Source organism: Salmo salar, chromosome ssa09 (assembly GCF_905237065.1).
Source record: "Salmo salar chromosome ssa09, Ssal_v3.1, whole genome shotgun sequence".
Lineage (NCBI taxonomy): Eukaryota > Metazoa > Chordata > Actinopteri > Salmoniformes > Salmonidae > Salmo > Salmo salar.
This window is the reverse complement of record NC_059450.1, coordinates 44,850,484-44,878,405: the sequence shown is the minus strand read 5'-3', so window position 1 is coordinate 44,878,405 and position 27,922 is coordinate 44,850,484. Positions and strand designations below refer to the sequence as shown.

Genomic DNA, 27,922 nt, shown 5'->3' with positions numbered 1-27,922 from the left:
TCCCCAGTAGTTGCATAGTAGTGTGATGTCCTAACGACATCGCTCCACGTTTTATGAAACAGCAGGTGATGCTGTTGCTCAGTGTTCATTTAGGTGAATGTTCATGAACAGAGCAGATCATTCAGAGGCCACCAGAAACACCCTGCTTTGACTTAGAAACTGCCTGTACGCATAAGGAAAGATATGAGTGTGTGTGTGTGTGTGTGTGTGTGTGTGAGAGGTTACGTGTGGTTGAGTGTGTGTACAGTACATTACAGTAAGGTAGCTGTGACGCTGTGTAGTCTCATGTCTCTGTGTTGAATCCTATTACAGAGGATTGTGGGGGATAAGATGTCTGCTCAGGACTCTGACACACTGTCGCTTTCCTCTAGAAGACAGAGAGAGAAGCACACACACACACACCTTACACACACACACACACAGAGAGAGAAGCACACACATTTCACACACACAGGGAGACTCACACACACAAAAAAAACATATTTCCAACACTCACTCAGCCTGCTGCTTTTCCAATAAGGAGTTGTCGCCGTCCACAGAAAGGTAGGAAGCATTTTTTTTATCTATCTATCGAGAGAGAGAGTGTGTGTGTGTGAGAGAGAGTGATCATAGAGGGAGAGAGACGGCGAGAGAGGCTTTAAGACTAATGGCAACAAAAAAAGGTCTCTTTATGATAATAGCTGTTTACTGCTGGTTGCTGTGTGAGTGTTGTGTAACAAACGCACACTACTGACCATGGCCACACCCACAAAACAGTTGTTAGTTTTATGGATCTCGATAGCCAGTCTCTTTTCTAAGCTGTTCAGGTCCGATGATGGTGCTGACTCAGGTATGCTAACTAATCCACACCTGAACCGTAGATACTGTATATCACTCAGACACTTGAAGCAGCTGTCAGTGTTAAGAATGATTAGAGTGTTTATGGACACAGGACATTAGTTAAACAAGTTCTATAATCTAAATTAATCTAGCAGGCCACATCCAGAGAGAGTGAGAGAGGGAGAGAGGAAGATATACAGTGGCTTGCGAAAGTATTCACCCCCTTTGGCATTTTTCCTATTTTGTTGCCTTACAACCTGTATCATTTAATTTACACAACATGCCTACCACTTTGAAGATGCAAAATATTTTTGTTATTGTGAAACAAAGAAGAAATAAGACAAAAAAACTGAAAACTTGAGCGTGCATAACTATTCACCCCCCCAAAGTCAATACTTTGTAGAGCTACCTTTTGCAGCAATTACAGCTGCAAGTCTCTTTGGGTATGTCTCTATAAGCTTGGCACATCTAGCCACTGGGATTTTTTTGCCCATTCTTCAAGGCAAAACTGCTCCTGCTCCTTCAAGTTGGATGGGTTCCACTGGTGTACAGCAATCTTTAATTCATACCACAGATTCTCAATTGGATTGTGGTCTAGGCTTTGACTAGGCCATTCCAAGACATTTAAATGTTTCCCCTTAAACCACTCAAGTGTTGCTTTAGCAGTATGCTTAGGGTCATTGTCCTGCTGGAAGTTGAACCTCCGTCCCAGTCTCAAATCTCTGGAAGACTGAAAGAGGTTCCCCTCAAGAATTTCCCTGTATTTAGCACCATCCTTCAATTCTGACCAGTTTCCTAGTCCCTGCTGATGAAAAACATCCCCACAGTATGATGCTGCCACCACCATGCTTCACTGTGGGAATGAGGTCCTTGGGGTGATGAGAGGTGTTGGGTTTGCACCAGACATAGCATTTTCTTTGATGGCCAAAAAGCTACATTTTAGTCTCATCTGACCAGAGTATCTTCTTCCATATGTTTGGGGAGTCTCCCACATGCCTTTTGGCGAACACCAAACGTGTTTGCTTGTTTTTTCTTTAAGCAATGTTTTTTTTCTGGCCACTCTTCCGTAAAGCCCAACTCTGTGGAGTGTACGGCTTAAACTGGTCCTATGGACAGATACTCCAATCTCCACTGTGGAGCTTTGCTGCTCCTTCAGGGTTATCTTTTGGTCTCTTTGTTGCCTCTCTGATTATTGCCCACCTTGCCTGGTCTGTGAGTTTTGGTGGGCGGCCCTCTCTTAGCAGGTTTGTTGTGGTGCCATATTCTTTCTTTTTCTGAATAATGGATTTAATGGTGCTCCGTGGGATGTTCAAAGTTTTGGATATTTTTTTATAACCCAACCCTGATCTGTATTTCTCCACAACATTGTCCCTGAGCTGTTTGGAGAACTCCTTGGTGTTTGTAGTGCCCCTTGCTTAGTGATGTTGCAGACTCTGGGTTCTTTCAGAACAGGTGTGTATATATACTGAGATCATGTGACACTTAGATTGCACACAGGTGGACCTTATTTAACTAATTATGTGACTTCTGAAGGTAATTGGTTGCACCAGATCTTATTTACCGGCTTCATAGCAAAGGGAGTGAAAACATTTGCACACACCACATTTCAGTTTAAAATTTTTGTGCATTTTTTTAAACAAGTAATTTTTTCACCTCACCACTTTTGACTATTTTGTGTATGTCCATTACATGAAATCCAAATAAAAATCTATTTAAATTACAGGTTGTAATGCAACAAAATAGGAAAAACGCCAAGGGGGGTGAATATTTGTGTGTTAAGTCACAGACAATTTACACTACATAACCAAAAGTATGATGACACTGCTCGTCGAACATCTCATTCCAAAATCATGGGCATTAATATGGAGTTGGTCCCCCCTTTGCTGCTATAACAGCCTCCACTCTTGTAGGAAGGCTTTCCACTAGATGTTGGAACATTGTTGTGGGGACTTGCTTCCATTCAGCCACAAGATCATTAGTGAGGTCGGGTACTGATGTTAGGCGATTAGGCCTGGCTCGCAGTCGGCATTCCAATTCGTCCCAAAGGTGTTCGGTGGGGTTGAGGTCAGGGCTCTGTGCAGGCCAGTCAAGTTCTTCCACACCGATCTCAACAAACCATTTCTGTATGGACCTCACTTTCTGCAAGGGGGTATTGTCATGCCGAAAGAGGAAAGGGCCTTACCCAAAGTTGGAAGCACAGAATTGTCTAGAATGTCTTATGCCGTAGTGTTAAGAGTTTTCTTTACTGGAACTAAGGGGCCCAGCCCGTACCATGAAAAACAGCCCCATTCCATTATTCCTCCTCCACCAAACTTTACAGTTGGTACTATGCATTGGGGCAGGTAGCGTTGTCCTGGCATCCACCAAACCCAGATTCGTCCTTCTGACTGCTAGATGGTGAAGCGGGATTCATTACTCCAGAGAACGCATCTCCACTGCTCCAGAGTCCAATGGCAGCGAGCTTTACACCACTCCAGCCGACGCTTGGCATTGCGCATGGTGATCTTAGACTTGTGTGCGGCTGCTTCCAGAGGCGAACAGTTCTTGTGCTGACGTTGCTTCCAGAGGCAGTTGGCAACTCGGTAGTGAGTGTTGCAACCGAGGACCAATCATTTTTACTCACTATGCGCTTCAGCACTCTGCGGTTCTGTTTTGTGAGCTTGTGTGGGCTACCACTTTACGGCTGAGCTGTTGTTGCTCCTAGACGTTTCCACTTCACAATAACAGCACTTACAGTTGACCGGGGCAGCACTAGCAGGGCAGAAATATGATAAACTGACTTGTTGGAAAGGTGACACCCCATTACGGTGCCACGTTGACAGTCACTGAGCTCTTCAATAAGGCCATTCTACGGACAATGTTTGTTTATGGAGATTGCATGGCTGGGTGCTCGATTTTATACACCTGTCAGCAACAGGTGTGGCTGAAAGAGCCAAATCCACTAATTTTAAGGGGTGTCCACATACTTTTGTATATACAGTGCATCTTAATGACAGCCTACAGTGGGGGAAAAAAAGTATTTAGTCAGCCACCAATTGTGCAAGTTTTCCCACTTAAAAAGATGAGAGAGGCCTGTAATTTTCATCATAGGTACACCGCAGCTATGACAGACAAAATGAGAAAAAAAAATCCAGAAAATCACATTGTAGATTTTTTAATGAATTTATTTGCAAATTATGGTGGAAAATAAGTTTTTGGTCACCTACAAACAAGCAAGATTTCTGGCTCTCACAGACCTGTAACTTCTTCTTTAAGAGGCTCCTCTGTCCTCCACTCGTTACCTGTATTAATGGCACTCGTTTGAACTTGTTATCAGTATAAAAGACACCTGTCCACAACCTCAAACAGTCACACTCCAAACTCCACTATGGCCAAGACCAAAGATCTGTCAAAGGACACCAGAAACAAAATTGTAGACCTGCACCAGGCTGAGAAGACTGAATCTGCAATAGGTAAGCAGCTTGGTTTGAAGAAATCAACTGTGGGAGCAATTATTAGGAAATGGAAGACATACAAGACCACTGATAATCTCCCTCGATCTGGGGCTCCACGCAAGATCTCACCCCGTGGGGTAAAAATTATCACAAGAACGGTGAGCAAAAATCTCAGAACCACACGGGGGGACCTAGTGAATGACCTGCAGAGAGCTGGGACCAAAGTAACAAAGCCTACCATCAGTAACACACTACGCCGCCAGGGACTCAAATCCTGCAGTGCCAGACGTGTCCCCCTGCTTAAGCCAGTACATGTCCAGGCCTGTCTGAAGTTTGCTAGAGAGCATTTGGATGATCCAGAAGAGGATTGGGAGAATGTCATATGGTCAGATGAAACCAAAATATAACTTTTTGGTAAAAACTCACCTCGTCGTGTTTGGAGGACAAAGAATGCTGAGTTGCATCCAAAGAACACCATACCTACTGTGAAGCATGGGGGTGGAAACATCATGCTTTGTGGCTGTTTTTCTGCAAAGGGACCAGGACGACTGATCCGTGTAAAGGAAAGAATGAATGGGGCCATGTATCGTGAGATTTTGAGTGAAAACCTCCTTCCATCAGCAAGGGCATTGAAGATGAAACATGGCTGGGTCTTTCAGCATGACAATGATCCCAAACACACTGCCCGGGCAACAAAGGAGTGGCTTCGTAAGAAGCATTTCAAGGTCCTGGAGTGGCCTAGTCAGTCTCCAGATCTCAACCCCATAGAACATCTTTGGAGGGAGTTGAAAGTCAGTGTTGCCCAGCGACAGCTCCAAAACATCACTGCTCTAGAGGAGATCTGCATGGCGGAATGGGCCAAAATACCAGCAACAGTGTGTGAAAACCTTGTGAAGACTTACAGAAAACGTTTGACCTGTGTCATTGCCAACAAAGGGTATGTACAAAGTATTGAGATAGACTTTTGTTATTTACCAAATACTTATTTTCCACCATAATTTGCAAATAAATTCATTAAAAATCCTACAATGTGATTTTCTGGATTTTTTTTCTCATTTTGTCTGTCATCGTTGAAGTGTACCTATGATGAAAATTACAGGCCTCTCTCATCTTTTTAAGTGGGAGAACTTGCACAATTGGTGGCTGACTAAATACTTTTTTCCCCCACTGTATCTAGGGGTTCTTTTTATTTATATATTGTACATTGAGTGGTCGAGTGTAGTGTAGGCCATTTCAGGATGCAGAGGGTTAAACCTTAGTCATCTTAACCGCCCATCTTAACCGCCAATTATGGTCTCTGAAAGGTCTAGAGAGGTCGTAGGAGCGATTAGGTTTGCTGAGGTCTGACCGCATTATACCTATGGAGATGCAGGTCTAAGGAGGTCACATGATCTGTAGAAACGGTGAAGGAATACCAATGGGATACAGAGGGAGAGAAAGTGAGTTGGAGAGGAGAGGAAACAGAAAGAGGGGCAATGATGAAGAGAAGGAGAAAAAAGATAGAAGGAAAGAAAGGAAATTAAAGAAGAAGACAGAGAGAGGGGGGGGAGAATAATGCTGAATAAAGGGTAGGTCCAGGAAGTAGTTGTATATAGGCTGTGGGGTCGTAACCTGCTGATCTGCCAAGTGGTGAGTCCATAATGGGATTCTCTTCTCAGAGAGGAAGCTTCCGGTGACACACATCTACAGTGTATTCAGACCCCTTGACTTTTTCCACATCTATAGTCTATTCAAGAAAGTATTCCTTGACTTTTTCCACATTTTGTGGAATAAATCTTTTTTTCCCCCCTCATCAATCCACACATAATACCCCACAATGACAAAGAGAAAACAGTTTTTTAGTAATTTTTGCTAATTTATTTTAAAAAAATTAAACAGAAATACCTTATTTACTTAACTATTCAGACCCTTTTCTATGAGACTCGAAATTGAGCTCAGGTGCATCCTGTTTCCATTGATCATCCTTGAGATGTTTCTACAACTTGATTGGAGTCCACCTGTGGTAAATTCAATTGATTGGACATGATTTGGAAAGGCATACACCTGTCTACATAAGGTCCCACAGTTAACAGTGCATGTCAGAGCAAAAACGAAGCCGTGAGGTCGAAGGAATTGTCCATAGAGCGCTGAGACAGGATTGTGTTGAAGGACAGATCTGGGGAAGGGTACCAAACATTTCTGCAGCATTGAAGGCCCCAAGAACACAGTTGCCTCCATCATTCTTAAATAGAAGTAGTTTGGAAGCACCAAGACTCTTCCTAGAGCTGGCCACCAGCTGGTCACTCTGACAGAGCTCTAGAGTTCCTCTCTGGAGATGGGAGAACCTTCCAGAAGGACAAACATCTCTGCAGCACTCCACCAATCAGGCCTTTTAGGTAAAGTGGCCAGACGTACGCCACTCCTCAGTAAAAGGCACATGACAGGCCGCTTGGAGTTTGCCAAAAGGCAGCTAAAGGACTCTCCAACCATGAGAAGCAAGATTCTCTGGTCTGATGAGGTTTGTAGGTTTGGTTTGTTTTTAAGCGGCAGGGACTGGGAGACTAGTCCGGATTGAGGGAAAGATGAACGGAGCAAAGTACAGAGCGATCCTTGATGAAAACCTGCTCCAGAGCACTCAGGACCTCCGACTGGGGCGAAGGTTAACCTTCCAACAGGACAACAACCTTAAGCAGGAGAGAGGGGGAGGATAGGCTGTGGACAGGAGAGAGGGGGAAGATGGGCTGTGGACAGGAGAGAGGGGGAGGATGGGCTGTGGACAGGAGAGGCTGTTTTCATTTTCTTCTCAACTTAAATGAATGTATGTTGTTCTCTGCAGTTTGTGTGTGTATATCCTCAGTCAGAATTGTGTGTGTGTGTGTGTGTGTGTGTGTGTGTGTGTGTGTGTCCTCAGTGAGGCCAGTGAGGATGCTGTCATGAGGAGAGGAGGGTGGCCGGTGAATGGAGGCAGTTTCTCTCCCTGTCCCACTGCACTCCAAGAAGTTTGTCTCCCTGCTGGTCTCTCTGTCTGGAGGGAATAAGAGCCAAGCAGAGCTGGACTGCATGGGACCACAGCTAGCCTGGATGGCTCTGGGTGCAACTGGACCTGGCCTGAGAGAAGACCTAGTCTAAGTTGGTCTAATTTGGAGCCAAGTTTAGGTGAAGCCCCCATGCTGGAGCTGGTCTGAGAGGGTCTTCCTGGACCTGGTTTAGAGGGTCAGGATGAGACCACCTCTCCTGCTGACTGCTGTCTTACTGGCCCTATGGACCGTTGCCCTGGTGACTGGAGACTACACTTACACAGATACACACCAAGACAGAGCTGATGACAGCAACACAGACGGACACAGAGACACCCAATCAGACTCAGGTATAGACATGCCTCCAAAAGACATCCTTCCGGAAACACAGACAGATTCCCACAGGGACACACAGACAGACATACATGATCCATATGATCAACATCCGGACACAAACCCAGACTCACACCCAAACTCCCATCCGGACGTACACGAACACCCAGACAGCCATCGTATCAGCAGTGGTCTGATGCAGTGTGGGGAGTACAGTAACGAGGTGTTGCCTAACGGTCAATGTCGAGTCACAGCCACGCTGCCTCAGCTCCAACACCAGCGCTGCCCAGACATGTTCCGCTGCACTGACGAAGTGTCCTACTGGCTGCAGGAGAACCAGGAGAGGAAGCAGCAGTTGCAGGATCTCCAGGAGACCATCTCCCAGCTACAGGAGGAACTCCGTAGTCACAGGCACCGAATCAAGGTCCTGGAGCTACAGGTAAGTCACAGCCACATGAAACGCATCAAGAGTCCTGGAGCTATAGGTCAGTCACAGCCACATTAAACACATCAAGGTCCTGGAGCTACAGGTCAGTCACAGCCACATTAAACGCATCAAGAGTCCTGGAGCTACAGGTCAGTCACAGCCACATTAAACACATCAAGAGTCTTGGAGCTACAGGTCAGTCACAGTTAGAACTATAACTGGAACTGTAATTCTGAGTTCTAGAACTACAGGGGAGTCAGAGTTCTAGAACTACAGGGGAGTAAGAGTTCTAGAACTACAGGGGAGTCAAGAGTTCTAGAACTACAGGGGAGTCAAGAGTTCTAGAACTACAGGGGAGTCAAGAGTTCTAGAACTACAGGGGAGTCAAGAGTTCTAGAACTACAGGGGAGTCAAGAGTTCTAGAACTACAGGGGGGTCAAGAGTTCTAGAACTACAGGGGGTCAAGAGTTCTAGAACTACAGGGGAGTCAAGAGTGCTAGAACTACAGGGGAGTCAAGAGTGCTAGAACTACAGGGGAGTCAAGAGTGCTAGGACTGCATACTGTAGGTCTGGAGTGCATGCAGTTCTGGATCCACAAGTTGGTCAATGTGAAGTCACCCCAGGCATGAAACATAGTAGCTTGTTCATGACCATTGATTATTTGTGTACAAATGAGAATTCATGGTACTCCTGCAAGCTAACAGAAAGTAAATCAGAGTGCCCCTCCCTGGGGTTTCGCTCCTCCATACTCCCCCTGGCTGTCTTTGGCAACTGGGTTTGGTGCTTACAGGAAATGCAGGCTACATACAGTACAGCAGGAAGTACAGGCTATATCAGCAGCAGGAAGTACAGGCTACATACAGTACAGCAGGAAGTACAGGCTACAGCAGCATGAAGCACAGGCTACATACAGTGCAGCAGGAAGTACAGGCTACATACAGTACAGCAGGAAGTATAGGCTACAGCAGCAGGAAGTACACACTACATACAGCACAGCAGGAAGCACAGGCTACATACAGTACAGCAGGAAGTAAAGGCTACATACAGTACAGCAGGAAGTACAGGCTGCAGCAGCAGGAAGTGCATGCTACATACAGTACAGCAGGAAGTACAGGCTACATACAGTAGAGCAGGAAGTACATGCTACATACATTACAGCAGAAAGTACAGGCTACAGCAGCAGGAAGTACAGGCTACATACAGTACATCAGGAAGTACAGGCTACAGCAGCAGGAAGTACAGGCTACATACAGTACAGTAGGAAGTACAGGCTGCAGCAGGAAGTACAGGTAACATACACATACAGTACAGCAGGAAGTACAGGCTACATCAGCAGGAAGTACAGGCTACATGCAGTACGGCAGGAATAACAGGCTACATACAGTACGGCATGAAGTACAGGCTACATACATTAAGGCAGGAAGTACAGGCTACATACAGTACGGCATGAAGTACAGGCTACATACATTACGGCAGGAAGTACAGGCTACATACATCAGCAGTGGGAGATATAAGCTAGTGGAAAAATCTCCACATTTTTTAGACACCCTTCCCCGCGGTGGAACGGACTGAAAGTATCCCTAGGACAAGCCACAGTTTAGTTCTTACAGGGCTGTGGGTACTAGGGCCAAAGACAATCACCTCTTTCTCTCTCTCTCCCTTTTCTCTCTCTACTCTCCCTTTTCTCTCTCTACTCTCTCTCTCTCCCTTTTCTCTCTCTCCTCTCTCTCCCTTTACTCTCTCTCCTATCTCTCCCTTTACCCTCTCTCTCTCTCTCTCTCTCCTTCCCTCTCTCCCTCCTCTCGGTTTCTCCTTCCCTCTCTCTCCCTCTACCCTCTCTCTTTCCTCTGTCTCTCCTTCCCACTCTCTCCCTCCTCTCGGTCTCTCCTTCCCTCTCTCTCCCTCTAACCTCTCTCTTTCCTCTCTGTCTCTCCTTCCTTCTCTCTCCCTCCTCTCTCTTTCCTTCCCTCTCTCCTCTCTCTCTCTTTACTCTCTCTCTCTCTCTCTCCTCTCTCTCTTTACTCTCTCTCCTCTCTCTCTTTACTCTCTCTCTCCTCTCTCTCCCTTTACTCTCTCTCTCCTCTCTCTCCCTTTACACTCTCTCTCCCTTTACACTCTCTCTCCCTTTACCCTCTCTCTCCCTTTACCCTCTCTCTCTCTCCCTCCTCTCTTGGTCTCTCCTTCCCTCTCTCCCTCCTCTCTCTCTCTCCCTCTACCCTCTCTCCCTCTACCCTCTCTCCCTCTACCCTCTCTCTCCCCCTCGCTCTCACTCTACCCTCTCTCTCCTCTCTATTTCCTTCTGTCTCACTCCCTCTACCCTCTCTCTCTCCTCTTTCTCAAGATGGCGCCAACAGAGATGGTCGCCTCGATTCGAGTCCTTAGGAAACTATCCAGTATTTTGTTTTTTATGTATTATTTCTTACATTGTTACCCCAGGAAATTTTAAGTCTTATTACATACAGTCGGGAAGAACTATTGGATATAAGAGCAACGTCAACTTACCAACATTACGACCTGGAATACGACTTTCCTGAAGTGGATCCTCTGTTTGGACCACCACCCAGGCCAATGGATCTAATCCCAGAAGCCGACCCAAGACAATGGTGCCGCAGAAGGGGCAGACGGAGCGGCCTCCTGGTCAGGCTCCGTAGACGTGCATATCGCCCACTGCTCCCGAGTATACTACTCGCCAATGTCCAGTCTCTTGACAACAAGGTAGACGAAAATCAAGACAGGCTTCCCTTCCAGAGAGACATCAGAGACTGTAGCATTCTCTTTTTCACGGAAACATGGCTCTCTCGGGATATGTTGTCGAAATTGGTTCAGCCACCGGGCTTCTCCATGCATTGCACCGACAGAGATAAACACCTCTCTGGGAAAAGGAAGGGCAGGGGTGTATGCTTCCTGATTTAACGGCTCATGGTGTAATCATAACAACATACAGGAACTCAAATCCTTCTGCTCACCCGACCTAGAATTCCTCACATATTAGCTTCCAAGAGAATTCTCGTCAGTTAAAGTCACAGCTGTGTACATTCCCCCTCAAGCAGACACCAAGATGGCCCTAATTAAGGAACTTCACTGGACTCTATGTAAACTGGAAACCAAATATCCTGAGGCTGTGTTTATTGTATCTGGGGATTTCAACCTGTTTTGAGAACAAGGCTACCTAAATTCTATCAGCATATTGATTGCAATACGCCCTGGGGTAATACACTCGACCACTGCTACTCTAACTTCCCCAATGCATACAGAGCCCTCCCCCGCCCTCCCTTTGGCAAATCCGACCATGACGCCATCTTGCTCCTACCATCTTATAGGCAGAAACTCAAACAGGATGTACCAGTGACTAAACCATTCAACACTGGTCTGACCAATCGGAATTCACGCTTCAAGATTGTTTCAATCACGTGGACTGGAATATGTTCCGGTCAGCCTCAGAGAATAACATCGACCTATACGTTGACTTGGTGAGTGAATTTTTAAGGAAGTGCATTGGAGATGTTGTACCGACTGTGACTATTAAAACCTACCCTAACCAGAAACCGTTGGTGGATGGCGGCATTCGCACAACTGAAAGCGCGAACCACCGCATTTAACCATGGAAAGTGGTCTGGAAATATGGCTGAATTTAACCTGTCTGGGAACCCTAGTCAACAGCCAGTGGAATCGCGTCGCGCGAAATACAAATACCTCATAAATGCTATAACTTCAATTTCTCAAACATATGACTATTTTACACCATTTTATAGATACACCTCTCCTGAATCGAACCACGTTGTCCGATTTCAAAAAGGCTTTACAGCAATAGCAAAACATTAGATTATGTTAGGAGAGTACCCAGCCCAAAATAATCACACTGCCATTTTCAAAGCAACTAGCATGCATCACAAATACCCAAAACACAGCTAAATGCAGCACTAACCTTTGACAATCTTCATCAGATGACACTCCTAGGACATCATGTTACACAATACATGCATTTTTTGTTCGATAAAGTTCATATTTATATATAAAAACAGCATTTTACATCGGCGCGTGATGTTCAGAAAATATTTTCCCTCAAATGCTTCCGGTGGATCAGCGCTACAATTTACAAAATTACTATTCGAAAACATTGTTAAAATTTAATATTGTCATTCAAAGAATTATAGATTAACATCTCGTGAATGCAACCGCATTGCCAGATTTAAAAATCACTTTACTGGGAAATCACACTTTGCAATAAACGAGGTGCTATGCTCAGAAAAATAGGCTAGGCAATACAGGTTAGCGCCATCTTGGAACCATCTAAAATCAAATATACTATTGTAAATATTCCCTTACCTTTGATTATCTTCATCAGAAGGCACTTCCAGGAATCCCAGGTCCGCAACAAATGTAGTTTTGTTCTAAAAAGTTAATAATTTATGTCCCAATAGCTCCTTCATGTTAGCGCATTCCGAAGGCTACTCATAATGTACTGAAGCGCGCGGGACTTATTCAAGGCGGACGATTGCATTGTCTTACTAAACGTTTCGGAACGAGAGGGTACCCACGGGCGCCCGCGTCATAGTAGTAATGGCCCTCCCTCTATGACCAACTTTCCAGGCCTCTCGTTCGGTCAGTTTTTACCAGAGAAGACTCAAACCACTTTGTAAAGACTGTTGACATCTAGTGGGAGCCTTAGGAAGTGCTAAATGAATCCTAACTCACGGTGTGTTTCATGGCAAAGTGTTGAAGCTGATTCCACAAATCAGAATTCCACTTCCTGCATGGAATCTTCTCAGGTTTTGGCCTGCCATATGAGTTCTGTTATACTCACAGACACCATTCAAACAGTTTTAGAATCTTTAGAGTGTTTTCTATCCAAATCTACTATGCATATTCTAGTTACTGGGCAGGAGTAGTAACCAGATTAAATTGGGTACGTTTTTTATCCGGCCGTGCAAATACTGCCCCCTAGCCCCAACAGGTTAAACAGTGTAGTTATTCTCTCCGCAAGGCAATCAAACAAGTGAAATTCCGGTACAAGGACAAAGTGGAGTCACAATTCAACGACTCAGACACGAGACGTATGTGGCAGGGTCTACAGGAAATCACGGACTACAAAAACAAAACCAGCCACGTCACGGACACCCACGTCACGCTTCCAGACAAACTAAACACCACCTTTGCCCGCATTGAGGATAATACAGTGCCACCGTCGCGGCCCGCTAACAAGAACTGTGCCCCCCTCCTTCTCTGTGGCCGACTTGAGTAAAATATTTAAACGTGTTAACTCTCGCAAGGCTGCCGGCCCAGACGGCATCCCTAGCCGCGTCCTCAGAGCATACGCAGAGACCAACTGGCTGGTGTGTTTACGGACATATTCAATCGCTCCCTAACCCAGTCTGCTGTCCCCACATGCTTCAAGATGGCCGCCATAGTGCTCAGCCCCCTCCTCCAACTCAATCATCAAGTTTGCAGATGACACAACAGTAGTGGGCTTGATTACCAACAATGACGAGACAGCCAACAGGGAGGAGGTGAGGGCACTCGGAGTGTGGTGTCAGGACTTAAGGAAACAGCAGCGTGAGCACCCCCCATCCACATTGAAGGGACAGCAGTGGAGAAAGTGGAAAGTTTTAAGTTCCTCAGCGTACATATCAACGACAAACTGAAATGGTCCACCCACACAGTGTGGTGAAGGCGCAACAGCGCATCTTCAACCTCAGGAGGCTGAAGAAATTTGGCTTGTTACCCAAAACCCTGACTAACTTTTACAGATCCTCAATCGAGAGCATCCTGTAGGGCTGTACCACAGCCTGGTATGGCAACTGCTCCGCCCTCAACCGCAAGGCTCTCCAGAGGGTGGTGCGGTCTGCACAACACATCACCAGGGGCAAACTACCTGCCTACAGCACCCAAAGTCACAGAAAGGCAAAAAGATCATTAAAGACAACAACCACCCGAGCCACTGCCTGTTCACCCCGCTGCCATCCAGAAGGCGAGGTCAGTACAGGTGCGTCAAAGCTGGGACCGAGAGACAGAAGCTGTTTTCAATCTCAAGGCCATCAGACTGCTAAACAGCAATCACTAACTCAGAGAGGCTGCTGCCTACACTGAGACCCAATCACTGGCCACTTCAATAAATGGATCACGAGTCACTTTAAACAATGCCACTTTCATGTTGTTTACATATCTTACATTACTCATATCATATGTATATACTGTACTCTATACCATCTATCGCACCTTGCCTATGCCGCTCGGCCATCGCTCATCCATATATTTATATGTACATATTCTCATTCACTCCTTTTAGATTTGTGTGTATTACGTATTTGTTGGGGAACTTGTTATATACTACTACACTGTCAGAACTAGAAGCACAAGCATTTCGCTACACTCGCATTATCATCTGCTAACCATGTGACCAATAAAATGGGATTTGATTTCTCTCTCTCTCTCACTCCCCCTTCCTCTCTCTCCCACTGCTGGCTTGCCTCTAAAGCTAAGCAGGGTTGGTCCTGGAAGTAGTGTTGAAGGGCCAGTAGGGGCACTCTTCCTCTGGTTTTCAGATCAAATCCCAATGTCCCAGGTCAGTAATGGGGACATTGCCCTGCGTAGGGTGCTGTCTTTTGGATGGGATGTTAAAATGGGTGTCCTGAATCTCTTGTGGTCATTCAAAATCCCATGGCACTTATCGTAAGAGGTTTTAACCCTGCCATACTGGCTACATTCCCAACCTAGCCACCTAATCATCCCCTAATTGGCACATATCACTCCTCACCTGTCCACCTGATAGCTGATATGTGGTGAGCGTTCTGGCGCAAATTGGTTGCCAATTTGAGGGTATTTTTCATCCATATCAGGTGAACAGTTTAGAAATTACAGCACTTTTTTCTACATTTTAGGGGAGAAAAAGTATTGAGAGGGAAGGATAGAATACGTTTCTAAACACTGCTACCATGATTACTGATAGTCCTGTATGAATCATGCATAATGATGAGTGAGAAAGTTACAGAAGCACAAATATCATACTCCCCTCTAAAAATGCTAACCTCCCCTGCTATTGTAATGGTGAGAGGTTAGCATGTCTTGAGGGTATGTTATTTGTGTCTGTAACTTTCTCATTCATCATTATTCACGATTCATTCAAGATTATCCGTTATCATGGTTGCATCCATATTCATGTAGACGTGTTTAGAAACATATTCTATCCTTATTTACAATAAAAGTTACTCCAAAATGCACAATACATTATTTATCATTAATTTCTATTGGGCACAAAATAATCTGAAATACAACCTAAATAAACAGCAAATGCATCCAACAAATTTTGAAGAGTCGCAAGTTTGATGTAGTCGTTGCGTGCTATATATACAGTACCAGTCAAAAGTTTGGACACACCTACTCATTCAAGGGGTTTTCTTTATTTGTACTATTTTCTACACTGTAGAATAATAGTGAAGACATCAAAACTATGAAATAACACATATGGAATCATGTACTAACCAAAACAAGTGTTAAGCAAATCAAAATATATATAAAAAAATGTGATTCTTCAAAGTAGCCACACTTTGCCAAGACTGTGCAAAGCTGTCATTAAGGCATTCTCTCAACCAGCTTCACCTGCAATGCTTTTCCAAAAGTCTTGAAGGAGTTCCCACATATGCTGAGCTCTTGTTGGCTGCTTTTCCTTCACTCTGCTGTCCAACTCATCCCAAACAATCTCAATTGGGTCGGGTGATTGTCGAGGCCAAGTCATCTTATGCAGCACTCCATCACTCTCCTTCTTGGTCAAATAGCCCTTACACAGCCTGGAGGGGTGTTGGGTCATTGTCCTGTTGAAAACAAATGATAGTCCCGCTAAGCGCAAACCAGACAGAATGGCGAATGGCTGCAGAATGCTGTGGTAGCCATGTTGGTTAAGTGTGCCTTGAATTCTAAATAAATCAGACAGTGTCACCAGCAAAGTACCCGCACACCTCTTCCTCCATGCTTCACGGTGGGAACTAAACATGCAGAGATCATCCGTTCACCTACTCTGCCTCTCACAAAGACACGGCGATTGGAACCAAAAATCTCAAATTTTGACTCATCAGACCAACGGACAGATCTCCTCCGGTCTAATGTCCATTGCTCATGTTTCTTGGCCCAAGCAAGTCTCTTCTTCTTATTGGTGTCCTTTAGTAGTGGTTTCTTTGCAGCAATTCAACCATGAAGGCCTGATTCACACAGTCTCCTCTGAACAGTTGATGTTGAGGTGTGTGTTACTTGAACTCTGTGAAGCATTGATTTGGGCTGAAGAATCTCAAATATGAGAAAAAAGAAGGAACCCACACACTGCACTTGATAGTATCACTGCTCTGGATAGTATCACCGCTCTGGATAGTATCACCGCTCTGGATAGTATCACCGCTCTGGATAGTATCACCGCTCTGGATAGTTTCACTGCTCTGGATAGTTTCACTGCTCTGGATAGTATCACTGCTCTGGATAGTATCACTGCTCTGGATAGTTTCACTGCTCTGGATAGTATCACTGCTCTGGATAGTATCACTGCTCTGGATAGTTTCACTGCTCTGGATAGTTTCACTGCTCTGGCTAGTATCACTGCTCTGGATAGTATCACTGCTCTGGATAGTATCACTGCTCTGGATAGTATCACTGCTCTTTAATAAGCTTTACGTATCAGCCTCACGGTCTTTGTCAGAATCTCAAATATAAAATATATAAATATTTGTTTAACACTTTTTTGGTTAATACGTGATTCCATAGTTTTGATGCCTTCACAATTATTCTACAATGTAGAAAATAGTAAAAATAAAGAAAAACCATGGAATGAGTAGGTTTGTCCAAACCTTGGAATGGTACTGTGTATATATGGGACGAAATGCTTAACTTTTTACCACTTTAATACACATATAAGTGAGTTTGTCACAATACATTTGGTCCCATAAAATGGGGGGACTATGCACAAAAAAGTGCTGCAAATTCTAAACAGTTCTAAACAGTGAAAATACCCTAAATTTAAAGCTGACAGTCTGCACTTTAACCTCATAGTCATTGTATAATTTCAAATCCAAAGTGCTGGAGTACAGAGCCAAAACAAAAATGTGTCACTGTCCCCATACTTTTGGAGCTCACTGTAAATCCAATTAATTAATTACGCTTACTCCCGCTCTCTCTCCCTCCCCCTTCCTCAACCCTCCACCCTGTCCCCTCTGTCTTGAATCCAACTCAGCTCTTTATGCCAATGGTAGCTTCCCCTACCTCCCCCCTCTTCCTCTGTGTTGTGAGTGATCTTAGTCAAGGCAGACACCTTTAAATCCTGGTAGGTATTAAGGACCTGCTCACAGCAGGTGGTCATATGAGACACGGTCCTAGCATGACCACGAGCAATATCATGACATGCACAACATTTTAAGCAACACATGACAATGTTCAAAACCCTCCCTCTCTACCCCACCTCCCTCCCTCGCTCCCTTTCTACCCTCCCTCCCTCCCTCTCTACCCACCCACCTCCCTCCCTCCCTCTCACCTCCCTCCCTCTCTACCCCACCTCCCTCTTTCCATCCTTCCATCTCTACCCCACCTCCCTCCCTCCCTCCCTCTCTCTCATCCTTCCATCTCTACCCCACCTCCCTCCCCCCCTCCCCCTCCCTCCCTCCCTCCCTCCCTCCCTCCCTCCCTCCCTCCCTCTCTCCATCCTTCCATCTCTACCCCACCTCCCTCCCTCCCCACCTCCCTCTCTCCCTCTCTACCCCACCTCCCTCCCTCCCTCCCTCCCTCCCTCCCTCCCTCTCTCCCCAATCTATTTAAATACTACTTTGACTCTGAATGTTGTAGGTAAAACAATGTTGTTATTAACAGTGAGAGAGTTATTTTATTTACCAAGCAACAAATTGTGTTTTCCAATTTATCAAAAACCTACTGATAACTATCTCTCTGTCTCTCCCACACTCCTCTCTTCCAATCTCTCTCTCTCTCTCTCTCTCTCTCTCTCTCTCCAGGGTGAGGAGAGGAACAACGTGAACGAGTCTTTAGAGGAGCGTTTCAGAGTGTTGGAGCTACAGTACGCTGAGGCTGACAGCCTGCTGCACACCCATAGTTCCATCCTGTTTGATCTGCAGACTCAGGTCCGGAACCTAACCATGACGGTGGAACGAATTAAACGTAACCCCGGCTGCATGATCAACATTGTCAGGACCAGTCCTCTGCTCAGCGCCCAGGAGGCCCTTCACCCAGGTGCACACACACACACACACACACACACACACACACACCATTATAATGAGTGTCCAATGCATAACAACCGTTTAGAGAACCATGTCCAATTTTTGTCCACCAGTTAGGACTTGAACGTCAGCAGCATGGACAGGTGGGTTAACACACACACACACACACACACACACACACACACACACACACACACACACACACATACAGAGACACACACACACACATACAGAGACACACACACACACATACAGAGACACACACACACATACAGAGACACACAGACACACACAATGATACAACGGGGATGCATCCCACTGGGCACAGACATCAATTCAACGTCTATTCCACATTGGTTCAATGTAATTTAATTGAAATGACGTGGAAACAATATTGATTCAACAAGTGTGTTCCCAGTGCGATCTGTCTTTTTGACTGCTAGTTATTGATGCTAGACAGACAGGTGGGTGTGACAGTGGAGGCTGTTGAGGGGAGGACGGGCTCATAATAAAGGCTGGAACGGCGGAAAATGGAATGGCATCAAACCATGTGTTTTGATGTATCTGATAACATTCCAGTTATTCGGCTCCAGACATTACCACGAGCCCGTCCTCCCAAATGAAGGTGCCACCAACCCCCTGTGGTGTCTAGGGGTCTAGCCCTAACTGCACTGAACTGGGGTACATAAGAACTTGTTGTTACTAATAGTTTGTTTAGAGCTTTTACAAATGGACTATCCAAATGAAGTGTTACCAAGTAATTCATTGTCTTATCCCTCGATCTTGCTGACATGGGTGGAACCATGTGATCCTTCCTTAACTCATAGAAAGTCCCAGCCAGTTGACTACTTCGAAATGGTTAAAGTTCTCAATGACGCTGCCCATGCTAAAACAGGCTTTTTCATAAGTGCGCCTTCTATCCAACTCTATGATAACAAGTTATCCTTGTTCAGAAATCTTGATGTAAAACATTTACTTTTACGTCATTTAGCAGACGCTCTTATCCAGAGAGACTTACAGTAGTGAGTCATTTTTCATATTTTTCTGAACTGGTCCCCCATGGGAATCGAACCCACAACTCTGGCGTTGCAAGTGCCATACTTAGAACTTCACATACTTTGACCCTGTTGAGTGATGTCATACTCTGTGATGTCATTCTCTCTGATGTCATACTCTCTGAGCCCATGCCCCAGACAGACAGAACAACAACACCAGCAGAGAAACAGCATCACCCCTCATTATGAAATGATACTTCTTCAGTAATGAGGTAGTGGCGTACACAGGGCTCAGTCCCCGTCTTCATACAGACATCTACTGCACTAGTCTACACGGCTCAGTCCCCGTCTTTATACAGCCATCTACTGTAGTCGTCTATAGGGCTCAGTCCCCGTCTTCATTCAGACATCTACTGCAGTAGTCTATAGGGCTCAGTCCCCGTCTTTATACAAACATCTACTGCACTAGTCTATAGGGCTCAGTCCCCGTCTTCATACAGACATCTACAGCAGTAGTCTATAGGGCTCAGTCCCCGTCTTCATACAGACATCTACTGCACTAGTCTATAGGGCTCAGTCCCCGTCTTCATACAGACATCTACAGCAGTAGTCTATAGGGCTCAGTCCCCGTCTTCATACAGACATCTACTGCAGTAGTCTATAGGGCTCAGTCCCCGTCTTTATACAAACATCTACTGCACTAGTCAATAGGGCTCAGTCCCCGTCTTTATACAGACATCTACTGCAGTAGTCTATAGGGCTCAGTCCCCGTCTTTATACAAACATCTACTGCACTAGTCTATAGGGCTCAGTCCCCGTCTTCATACAGACATCTACAGCAGTAGTCTATAGGGCTCAGTCCCCGTCTTCATTCAGACATCTACTGCACTAGTCTATAGGGCTCAGTCCCCGTCTTCATACAGACATCTACTGCACTAGTCTATAGGGCTCAGTCCCCGTCTTCATACAGACATCTACTGCACTAGTCTATAGGGCTCAGTCCCCGTCTTCATACAGACATGTACTGTAGTTAATCATTACATACTGTATCAAACACTTGTTAACTGAAATGGAGAGTGTGGAAAAAAGGCCAAGGACTTGTTAATAGCGCAGACAACATTTGGACAAATCACACAAACGTCAACCTTTTCATTTGTTAAAACCAGTCACAACTGGTTTAATCTTTACCCTGTTAAAACCAGTCACAATTGGTTTAATCTTTACCCTGTTAAAACCAGTCACATCCAGTTTAACCTTTAACCAGTTAAAACCAGTCACATCCAGTTTAACCTTTAACCAGTTAAAACCAGTCATATCTGGTTTAATCTGTAATCTGTTCAAACCAGTCACAGCTGGTTTAATCTTTAATCTGGTTAAAACAGTCACATCTGGTTTATTCCTTAATCTGGTAAAAACAGTCACACCTGGTTTAATCTTAAATCTGTTAACAGTTACACCTGGTTTCATCTGTAATCTGGTCAAAACAGTCACATCTGGTTTAATCTGTAATCCATTAAAAACAGTCACACCTGGTTTAATCCATTAAAAACAGTCACATCTGGTTTAATCTGTAATCTGGTAAAAACAGTCACATCTGGTTTAAATCTGTTAAGGCCAGGCACCACAGGCTAATAGGGATTTTTGTTCTTCTTTACTCTCATCAGACAAACTTTACCGGTTGAAAGTATACATAAATACAATATGTTATTGTATTACAAGTTGTATTTATTTGAACATTTAAATACTAAATATGAGAATCTGTTTTTTAACACATTGCTTCAAGGCAGAATGTTTTTTTTTAAATTATTATTGTGATAATACACTCAATGGTCAGACTTTTACAAATTAGTTCATCAAAAATATTGTCATTTTCATGGTATTATTTAAAAAACACTATTCACATGTATGACGGATGCTTATTTTGCATATATTTACACATAAAATGACACAAGATATTTAAAAAATCCTCTGTAAAAGTGTGACTATAAAGACCTAAGAACCTGTGTGTAGAATAATGGGAATGTACGTCCTTTGAAGACTGAGAAAAATGAATTGGCGCACCGGGAAGATGTCATTTTGAGAAAATGCAATTTTCCATAAATATGACCATTTATGTCACATTAATTCAACTCTTATTCATATATCACTTCAGAACTGACAAATAAACATAAAATATACCTTTTACCAATACATTAGCACGTTTAATAGATTTGTTTCAAGCAATATAGCATATGCTTTGAATACTGGTCTGTTGGGCAAATATGCAGTTTTGGGCAAATTCTCATATCACTTTGCTCAATTTGTCACATACAAGGATTTTGTATGGCTGTTGAAATGTGCAGAACATTAATCAGCTATGCCTGCCCCATATGTAAGGCCCTCTGAGTTGTCGCTGGTGACGCTTTACTTTCTTAACTATGTCATGGGACCTGCGCCTAAGCTTGACACACTCCAATGAAGCAGCATCAGGTCTCACAACTCCTCTCTGATTGCTCCAGTGTCACCAAAGTGCTGTCTAGTCACAATTTGTTCATCACATTTGTTTTAAATCTTCTTAGGGCTAGGCCCCTTTCTTTCTCAATTTCCGCCTGAATGACGTGCCCAAAGTAAACTGCCTGTTGCTCAGGCCCTGAAGCCAGGATATGAATATAATTGGTACCATTGGAAAGAAAACACTTTGAAGTTGTAGAAATGTTAAAATAATGTAGGAGAATATAACACAATAGATATGGTAGGAGAAAATCCAAAGAAAAACCAACCAGAATTTATTTTTGAGAGAGACCATGCTCTTACAAAGGCACGTATAAGGTCATACTGGAAACTAGCTCCCAGGATGCAATTCCTATGGCTTCCACAGGGTGTCAGCAGTCTATGTTCAAGTTTACAGGCTTGTAACTTCAAAAACGAAGAAGAAATATCAGTTTTAGAACAAGGACACAGTCTTGGAATATGAAGACAGGACGCACCTGCTAAAATAGGTTTCCTATTGAACATACTACTTTCCGTAAGAAGTAGAATAGTTTGATTACATTTTAGGGTATCTGAGGAGTAAATAGAAACCTATTTTGACTTGTTGAAACAAAGTTTAGGGTAGATTTTTGGATTCCTTTCTCTGCATGTTGAACGAGTGAATTACTCAAATCGATGGCGCCAACTAAACTGACTTTTTGGGATATAAAGAAGGATTTTATCTAACAAAACAACACTACATGTTATAGCTGGGACCCTTTGGATGACAAATCAGAGGAAGATTTTCAAAAAGTAAGTGAATATTTATTCGCTATTTGTGAATTTATGAATCCTGTGCCGGTGGAAAGATATTTTGATGTGGGGCGCCATCCTCAAACAATCCCATGGCATGTTTTCACTGTAATAGCTACTGTAAATCGGACAGTGCAGTTAGATTAACAAGAATTTAAGCTTTCAACCGATATAAGACACTTATGTACCTCAATGTTTAATATCCATAATATTTATGATTATTTATTTGAAATGCATGCCCTCCAGTTTCAACGACAGTTGTCCCGCTAGCAGGATGCCTAGCCCTAAGAAGTTGTTTAACAGATTGTGATTTTCCTTCCATTGGCAATTTTCTGATTTTGGGATATTTTGCAACTATAACTTCTATACTTTCATAAAATTTACAAAATTGGCAATATGGTTGCGATGCCCCAAAACTGTATTCGTGGGCAAGTGCTGCATTGACGGAGCAGCCAGTATGGCAGTAGCCACGTTCACTGAGGGAGCCACTGCTAAAATTGAGAAAAAAGGGGCCTAGCCCTAAGAAGTCACACCTGGTTTAATCTGTAATCTGTTAAAAACCACTCACAGCTGGTCTTTTTTCCTACCTATTCTTCCTCAATGCTGCTGCTGGAAACACGCATAATCATTGCAATAGTGTTTTATATTCTAAATTCTAAATGTATTTATTAACTCACGTGTGTGTGTGTGTGTGTGTGTGTGTGTGTGTGTGTGTGTGTGTGTGTGTGTGTGTGTGTGTGTGTGTGTTTTTGTTCTTCCAGAGGTGCAGCATGTGAGAAACTGTCCAATAGACTGTGCATCACTGTACTATAACGGGGTGTATCGGTCCGGTGTCTACACAGTGGTTCCCTCTCTGAGCTCCCATCCTGTAGAAGTCTACTGTGACATGGACACAGAGGGTAAGACTCACACACACATTTGATAATAGGGTTGTAAAATTCTGAAAATTTTACAACCTGGATTTTTGGAAAACCAGGGAATTCTGGGAAAGTTCACAGAATTTTGTAACCCTATTATCAAATGTGTAAAGCATTCTTAGTACATCATCAGTGACCTTTTCATGGGCTAGACCTCCTTGGTGTAATGGCTAACGTTGGTCTGACAAACAAGGTATGGGTCTCCTCTCTCCTGTGTCAGGTGGTGGTTGGACGGTGTTTCAGCGGCGTCAGGATGGGAAGGTGAACTTCAATAGAGGCTGGCAAGACTATAAGGAGGGTTTTGGAGAGCTCAGGTATGTCATATTAATTGATTAATTGTCAAGTTAATTAGATTAAGCTAATTAGTTCATTCACATTTAATGAGTTAGTTTGGTAATTGACTGTTACTGATTGGCCAGCAAGATATGAATTCTACTCACTAGTGTTCCAAGGTCTGAATCAGTGTCTGATTTCAGAGGGAAAGAATGAAAACCGGATGTTATATTTTTGTTCGTTTTATTGTTAGTTTGTCGTTTCTTTTTATGTATGGGTGGTCCTCCGTACCTCAGTTGGTAGAGCATGGCGCTTGCAACGCCAGGATAGTGGGTTTGATTCCTGGGTCCACCTATATGTACAATATATGCAAGCATGAGTGTACGTCTCTTTGGATAAAAGTTAAATAGCATATATTATTTGTAAAGTATTTTGCAAAAATTGTGTGAAATGTAGATTGAATGAAGTTTGTTGTGGTTTAGTTGTGAGGTCTGAGTATGAGACTGACTCCCCTGTAATAGTACTCCGACTCCCCTGTAATAGTACTCCGACTCCCCTGTAATAGTACTCCGACTCCCCTGTAGTATAGTACTCCGACTCCCCTGTAATAGAAATCCGACTCCCCTGTAATAGAACTCCGACTCCCCTGTAATAGAACTCCGACTCCCCTGTAATAGAACTCCGACTCCCCTGTAATAGAACTCCGACTCCCCTGTAATAGAACTCTGACTCCCCTGTAGGTCTGAGTACTGGCTGGGGAATGAACACATTCACCACCTGTCCACCCAGGGAGACTACAGTCTCAGGATAGACCTGGAGGACTGGACACATCACCACAAACATGCCTTCTACCAGAGCTTCAGGTATAGTAAAACACACACACACGTTATCCTACCTGCCTGCATGTGTGAGCGTGTTAACACTCTCGTGTGTGTGTGTGTGTGTGTGTGTGTGTGTGTGTGTGTGTGTGTGTGTGTGTGTGTGTGTGTGTGTGTGTGTGTGTGTGTGTGTGTGTGTAGTATTGAAGATGAGGAGAATCACTACCGCCTGCATGTGTCAGGCTACAGTGGGACAGTAGAAGACTCGTTCAGCTGGTACCATGATAAACAGGACTTCAGTACTCCAGACACGGGGGATATCTGTGCTGAGATCTCACACGCTGGCTGGTGGTACCACCAGTGTTTCTATGCCAATCTCAATGGAGTCTACTACAAGGTAGCACACACACACACACACACACGGAAAGAATTCAGGCCTCTTGACCTTTTCCACATTTTGTTACAGCCCTATTCTAAAATGGATTTACATTGTTGTTGTTTTTCTCGATCTACACACAATACGCCATAATGACAAAGCCAAAACAGTTTTATTTAAAAAAAATTGCAAATGTTTAATAAACTGAAATCACATTTAAATAAGTATTCAGACCCTTTACTCAGTACTTTGTTGAAGCACCTTTGGCAGCGATTACAGTCTCGATTCTTCTTTGGTATGATGCTACAAACTTGACACACCTGTATTTGTGGAGTTTCTCCCATTCTTCTATGCAGATCCTCTCAAGCTCTGTCAGGTTATTTTTAGGTCTCTCCAGAGATGTTGGATTGGGTTCATGTCCGGGCTCTGACTCGGCTACTCAAGGACATTCAGGGACTTGTCGGGAAGCCACTCCTGCGTTGTCTTGGCTGTGTGCTTATGGTCATTGTCCTGCTGGAAGGTGAACCTTCGCCACAGTCTGAGGTCCTGAGCGCTCTGGAGCAGGTTTTCATCAAGGATCTCTCTGTACTTTGATCCGTTCATCATTCCCTCAATCCTGACTAGTCTCCCAGTCCCTGCCGCTGAAAAACATCCCCACAGCATTATGCTGTCACTACCATGCTTCACCGTAGGGATGGTGCCAGATTTCCTCCAGACGTGACGTTTGGCATTCAGGCCAAAGTGTTCCATTTTAGTTTAATCAGACCAGAGAATCTTGTTTCTCATAGTCTAAGAGTCCTTTAGGTGCCTTTTGGCAAACTCCAAGCGGGCTGTCATGTGGCTTTTTACTGAGGAGTGGCGTCCGTCTGGACACTTTATGGGCTCCCGAGTGGTGCAGATTTCTAAGGCACTGCATCTCAGTGCTAGAGGCGTCACTACAGATCCTGGTTTGATTCCAGGCTGTATCACAACTGGCCATGATTGGGAGTCCCATAGGCCGGTGCACAACTGGCCCAGCATCGTTAGGGTTAGGTTTTTTTAAATAAGAATTTGTTCTTAACTGACTTGCTTAGTTAAGTGAAGGTTCAATAAAATAAATAAACATTGGTGGAGTGCTGCAGAGATGGTTGTCCTTCTGAAAGGTTCTTCCATCTCCACAGAGGAACTCTGGAGCTCTGTCAGAGTGACCAGAGTGACCAAGGCCCATCTCCCCGATTGCTCAGTTTGGCTGGGCGGCTAGCTTTAGGAGGAGTCTTGGTGGTTCCAAACTTCTTCTGTTTAAGAATGATGGAGGCCACTGTGTTCTTGGGGACCTTCAATACTGCATAAATGTTTTGGTACCCTTCCCCAGATCTGTGCCGCGACACATCTGGTCTCGGAGCTCTATGAACAATTCCTTCGTCCTCATGGCTTGGTTTTTGCTCTGACGTGCCTTATCAACTGTGGGACCTTACATAGACAGGTGTGCATTTCCAAATAATGTCCAATCAATTGAATTTACCACAGATGGACTCAAATCAAGTTGTAGAAACATCTCAAGGATGATCAACGGAAACGGGATGCTCTTGAGCTCAATTTTGAGTCTCATAGCAAATACTGATGTAATACTTATGTAAATGTGATATTTCCGAAATTCTTTTTATTTTTATACATTTGCAATAATTTCTAAAAACCTGTTTTGCTTTGTCATTATGGTGTATTGTGTGTCATTTTAGAATAAGGCTGTAACGTAACAAAATGTGGAAAAAGTCAAAGCGTCTGAATACTCTCTGAATGCACTGTACACAAACAAATTGCAGCCAAAACAAAAGGTTATTTGCATCAGATGTGGTAGTCCATTTATTTATTTATTTATGTGTGTGTGTGTGTGTGTGTGTGTGTGTGTGTGTGTGTGTGTGTGTGTGTGTGTGTTCCAGGGCGGGCGGTACTCATCTAAAGCCAAGACTCTGCTGGGTCCTGATGGTGTAGTATGGTACAGCTGGAAAGATTCAGACTACTACTCTCTCAGGAAGACCTCTATGATGATACGACCTAGAACCTTCAGACCACGCCTGTCACCGTGACGACAGCCGCGACCGACACACCGTCGGACCGTGGGAGACCTGCTGAGGTCGCTTCTGACGTCACCGTGGGATGGGACGTAGGATTGTCGTGATGTTACAGGAAGAGGTCGAAGAAGGATTAAGGCCATTGGCTGAGGGCTCATGAGAGAAGTCCCATCCCTACCAGTGGGCCAAGAGGACTGGAGAAGACACGAGGAGAACGCTGCAATGGGATTGTGTCCAACTGTTCATGGAGTCTAAGAGAGAGTGTATGTGCTTTCTTTCTACTTTTGAAATACTGTTCCCAGGAGCCCTCAGACAAACTGTCCTGCTCTTCCACTGGAGGGCCTTACACAAACTGTCCTGCTCTTCCACTGGAGGGCCATACACAAACTGTCCTGCTCTTCTACTGGAGGGCCTTACACAAACGTTCCTGCTCTTCCACTGGAGGGCCTTACACAAACTGTCCTGCTCTTCCACTGGAGGGCCTTACACAAACTGTCCTGCTCTTCCACTGGAGGGCCTTACACAAACTGTCCTGCTCTTCCACTGGAGAGATTTACAACACTGGAAATACATACGTACTGTACATTCTGCCCTGCTATTCCTCTGTCTATACTGTGAATACTTACTGTGAATGTCAGTTTCTGTCAACTGTCTTGTTACTGCTTCATTCGCTATGAGATCTGCAGTCGTGATAAAGTAAGTACACCCTCATATTTGGACACATGAATATTTGAGCTAAATTCAAACCACATTCATTGATAAAGGTAACCCAATTGAACAAATCACCCCACCCAAAAAATGTATTACAAAAATGTTATGCAATTAAAATAAATTATATTTTCTTATGTGGAAAATTTTGTACACCCCTACCTTTACCATCACATAAAATGGCTCAAATTGGAATCAGGTGCACCAAAACAGGTGACAAAGATTAGAACATCATTAGAGAGAACCCTTCCATAAAGATTAGAACATCATTAGAGAGAACCTTGGGAGGGTCCAGCCTTCCATAAACATTAG

The 27,922-nt window shown here is 44.2% G+C and overlaps 1 protein-coding gene across 1 annotated transcript; it reads left to right on the top strand.

Annotated features, from left to right (window-relative positions):
• The first annotated feature begins 246 nt into the window (after positions 1-246).
• LOC106592464 (angiopoietin-related protein 7) lies at positions 247-27,751 on the top strand. Its single transcript, XM_045723705.1, has 8 exons — positions 247-543; positions 7,144-8,021; positions 17,990-18,224; positions 23,232-23,369; positions 23,608-23,701; positions 24,401-24,523; positions 24,680-24,875; positions 26,771-27,751. Exons 2-8 carry the CDS (start codon positions 7,452-7,454, stop codon positions 26,915-26,917), a joined length of 1,503 nt encoding a protein of 500 aa, XP_045579661.1. The 5' UTR covers positions 247-543; positions 7,144-7,451; the 3' UTR covers positions 26,918-27,751.
• The last annotated feature ends 171 nt before the right edge of the window (positions 27,752-27,922 follow it).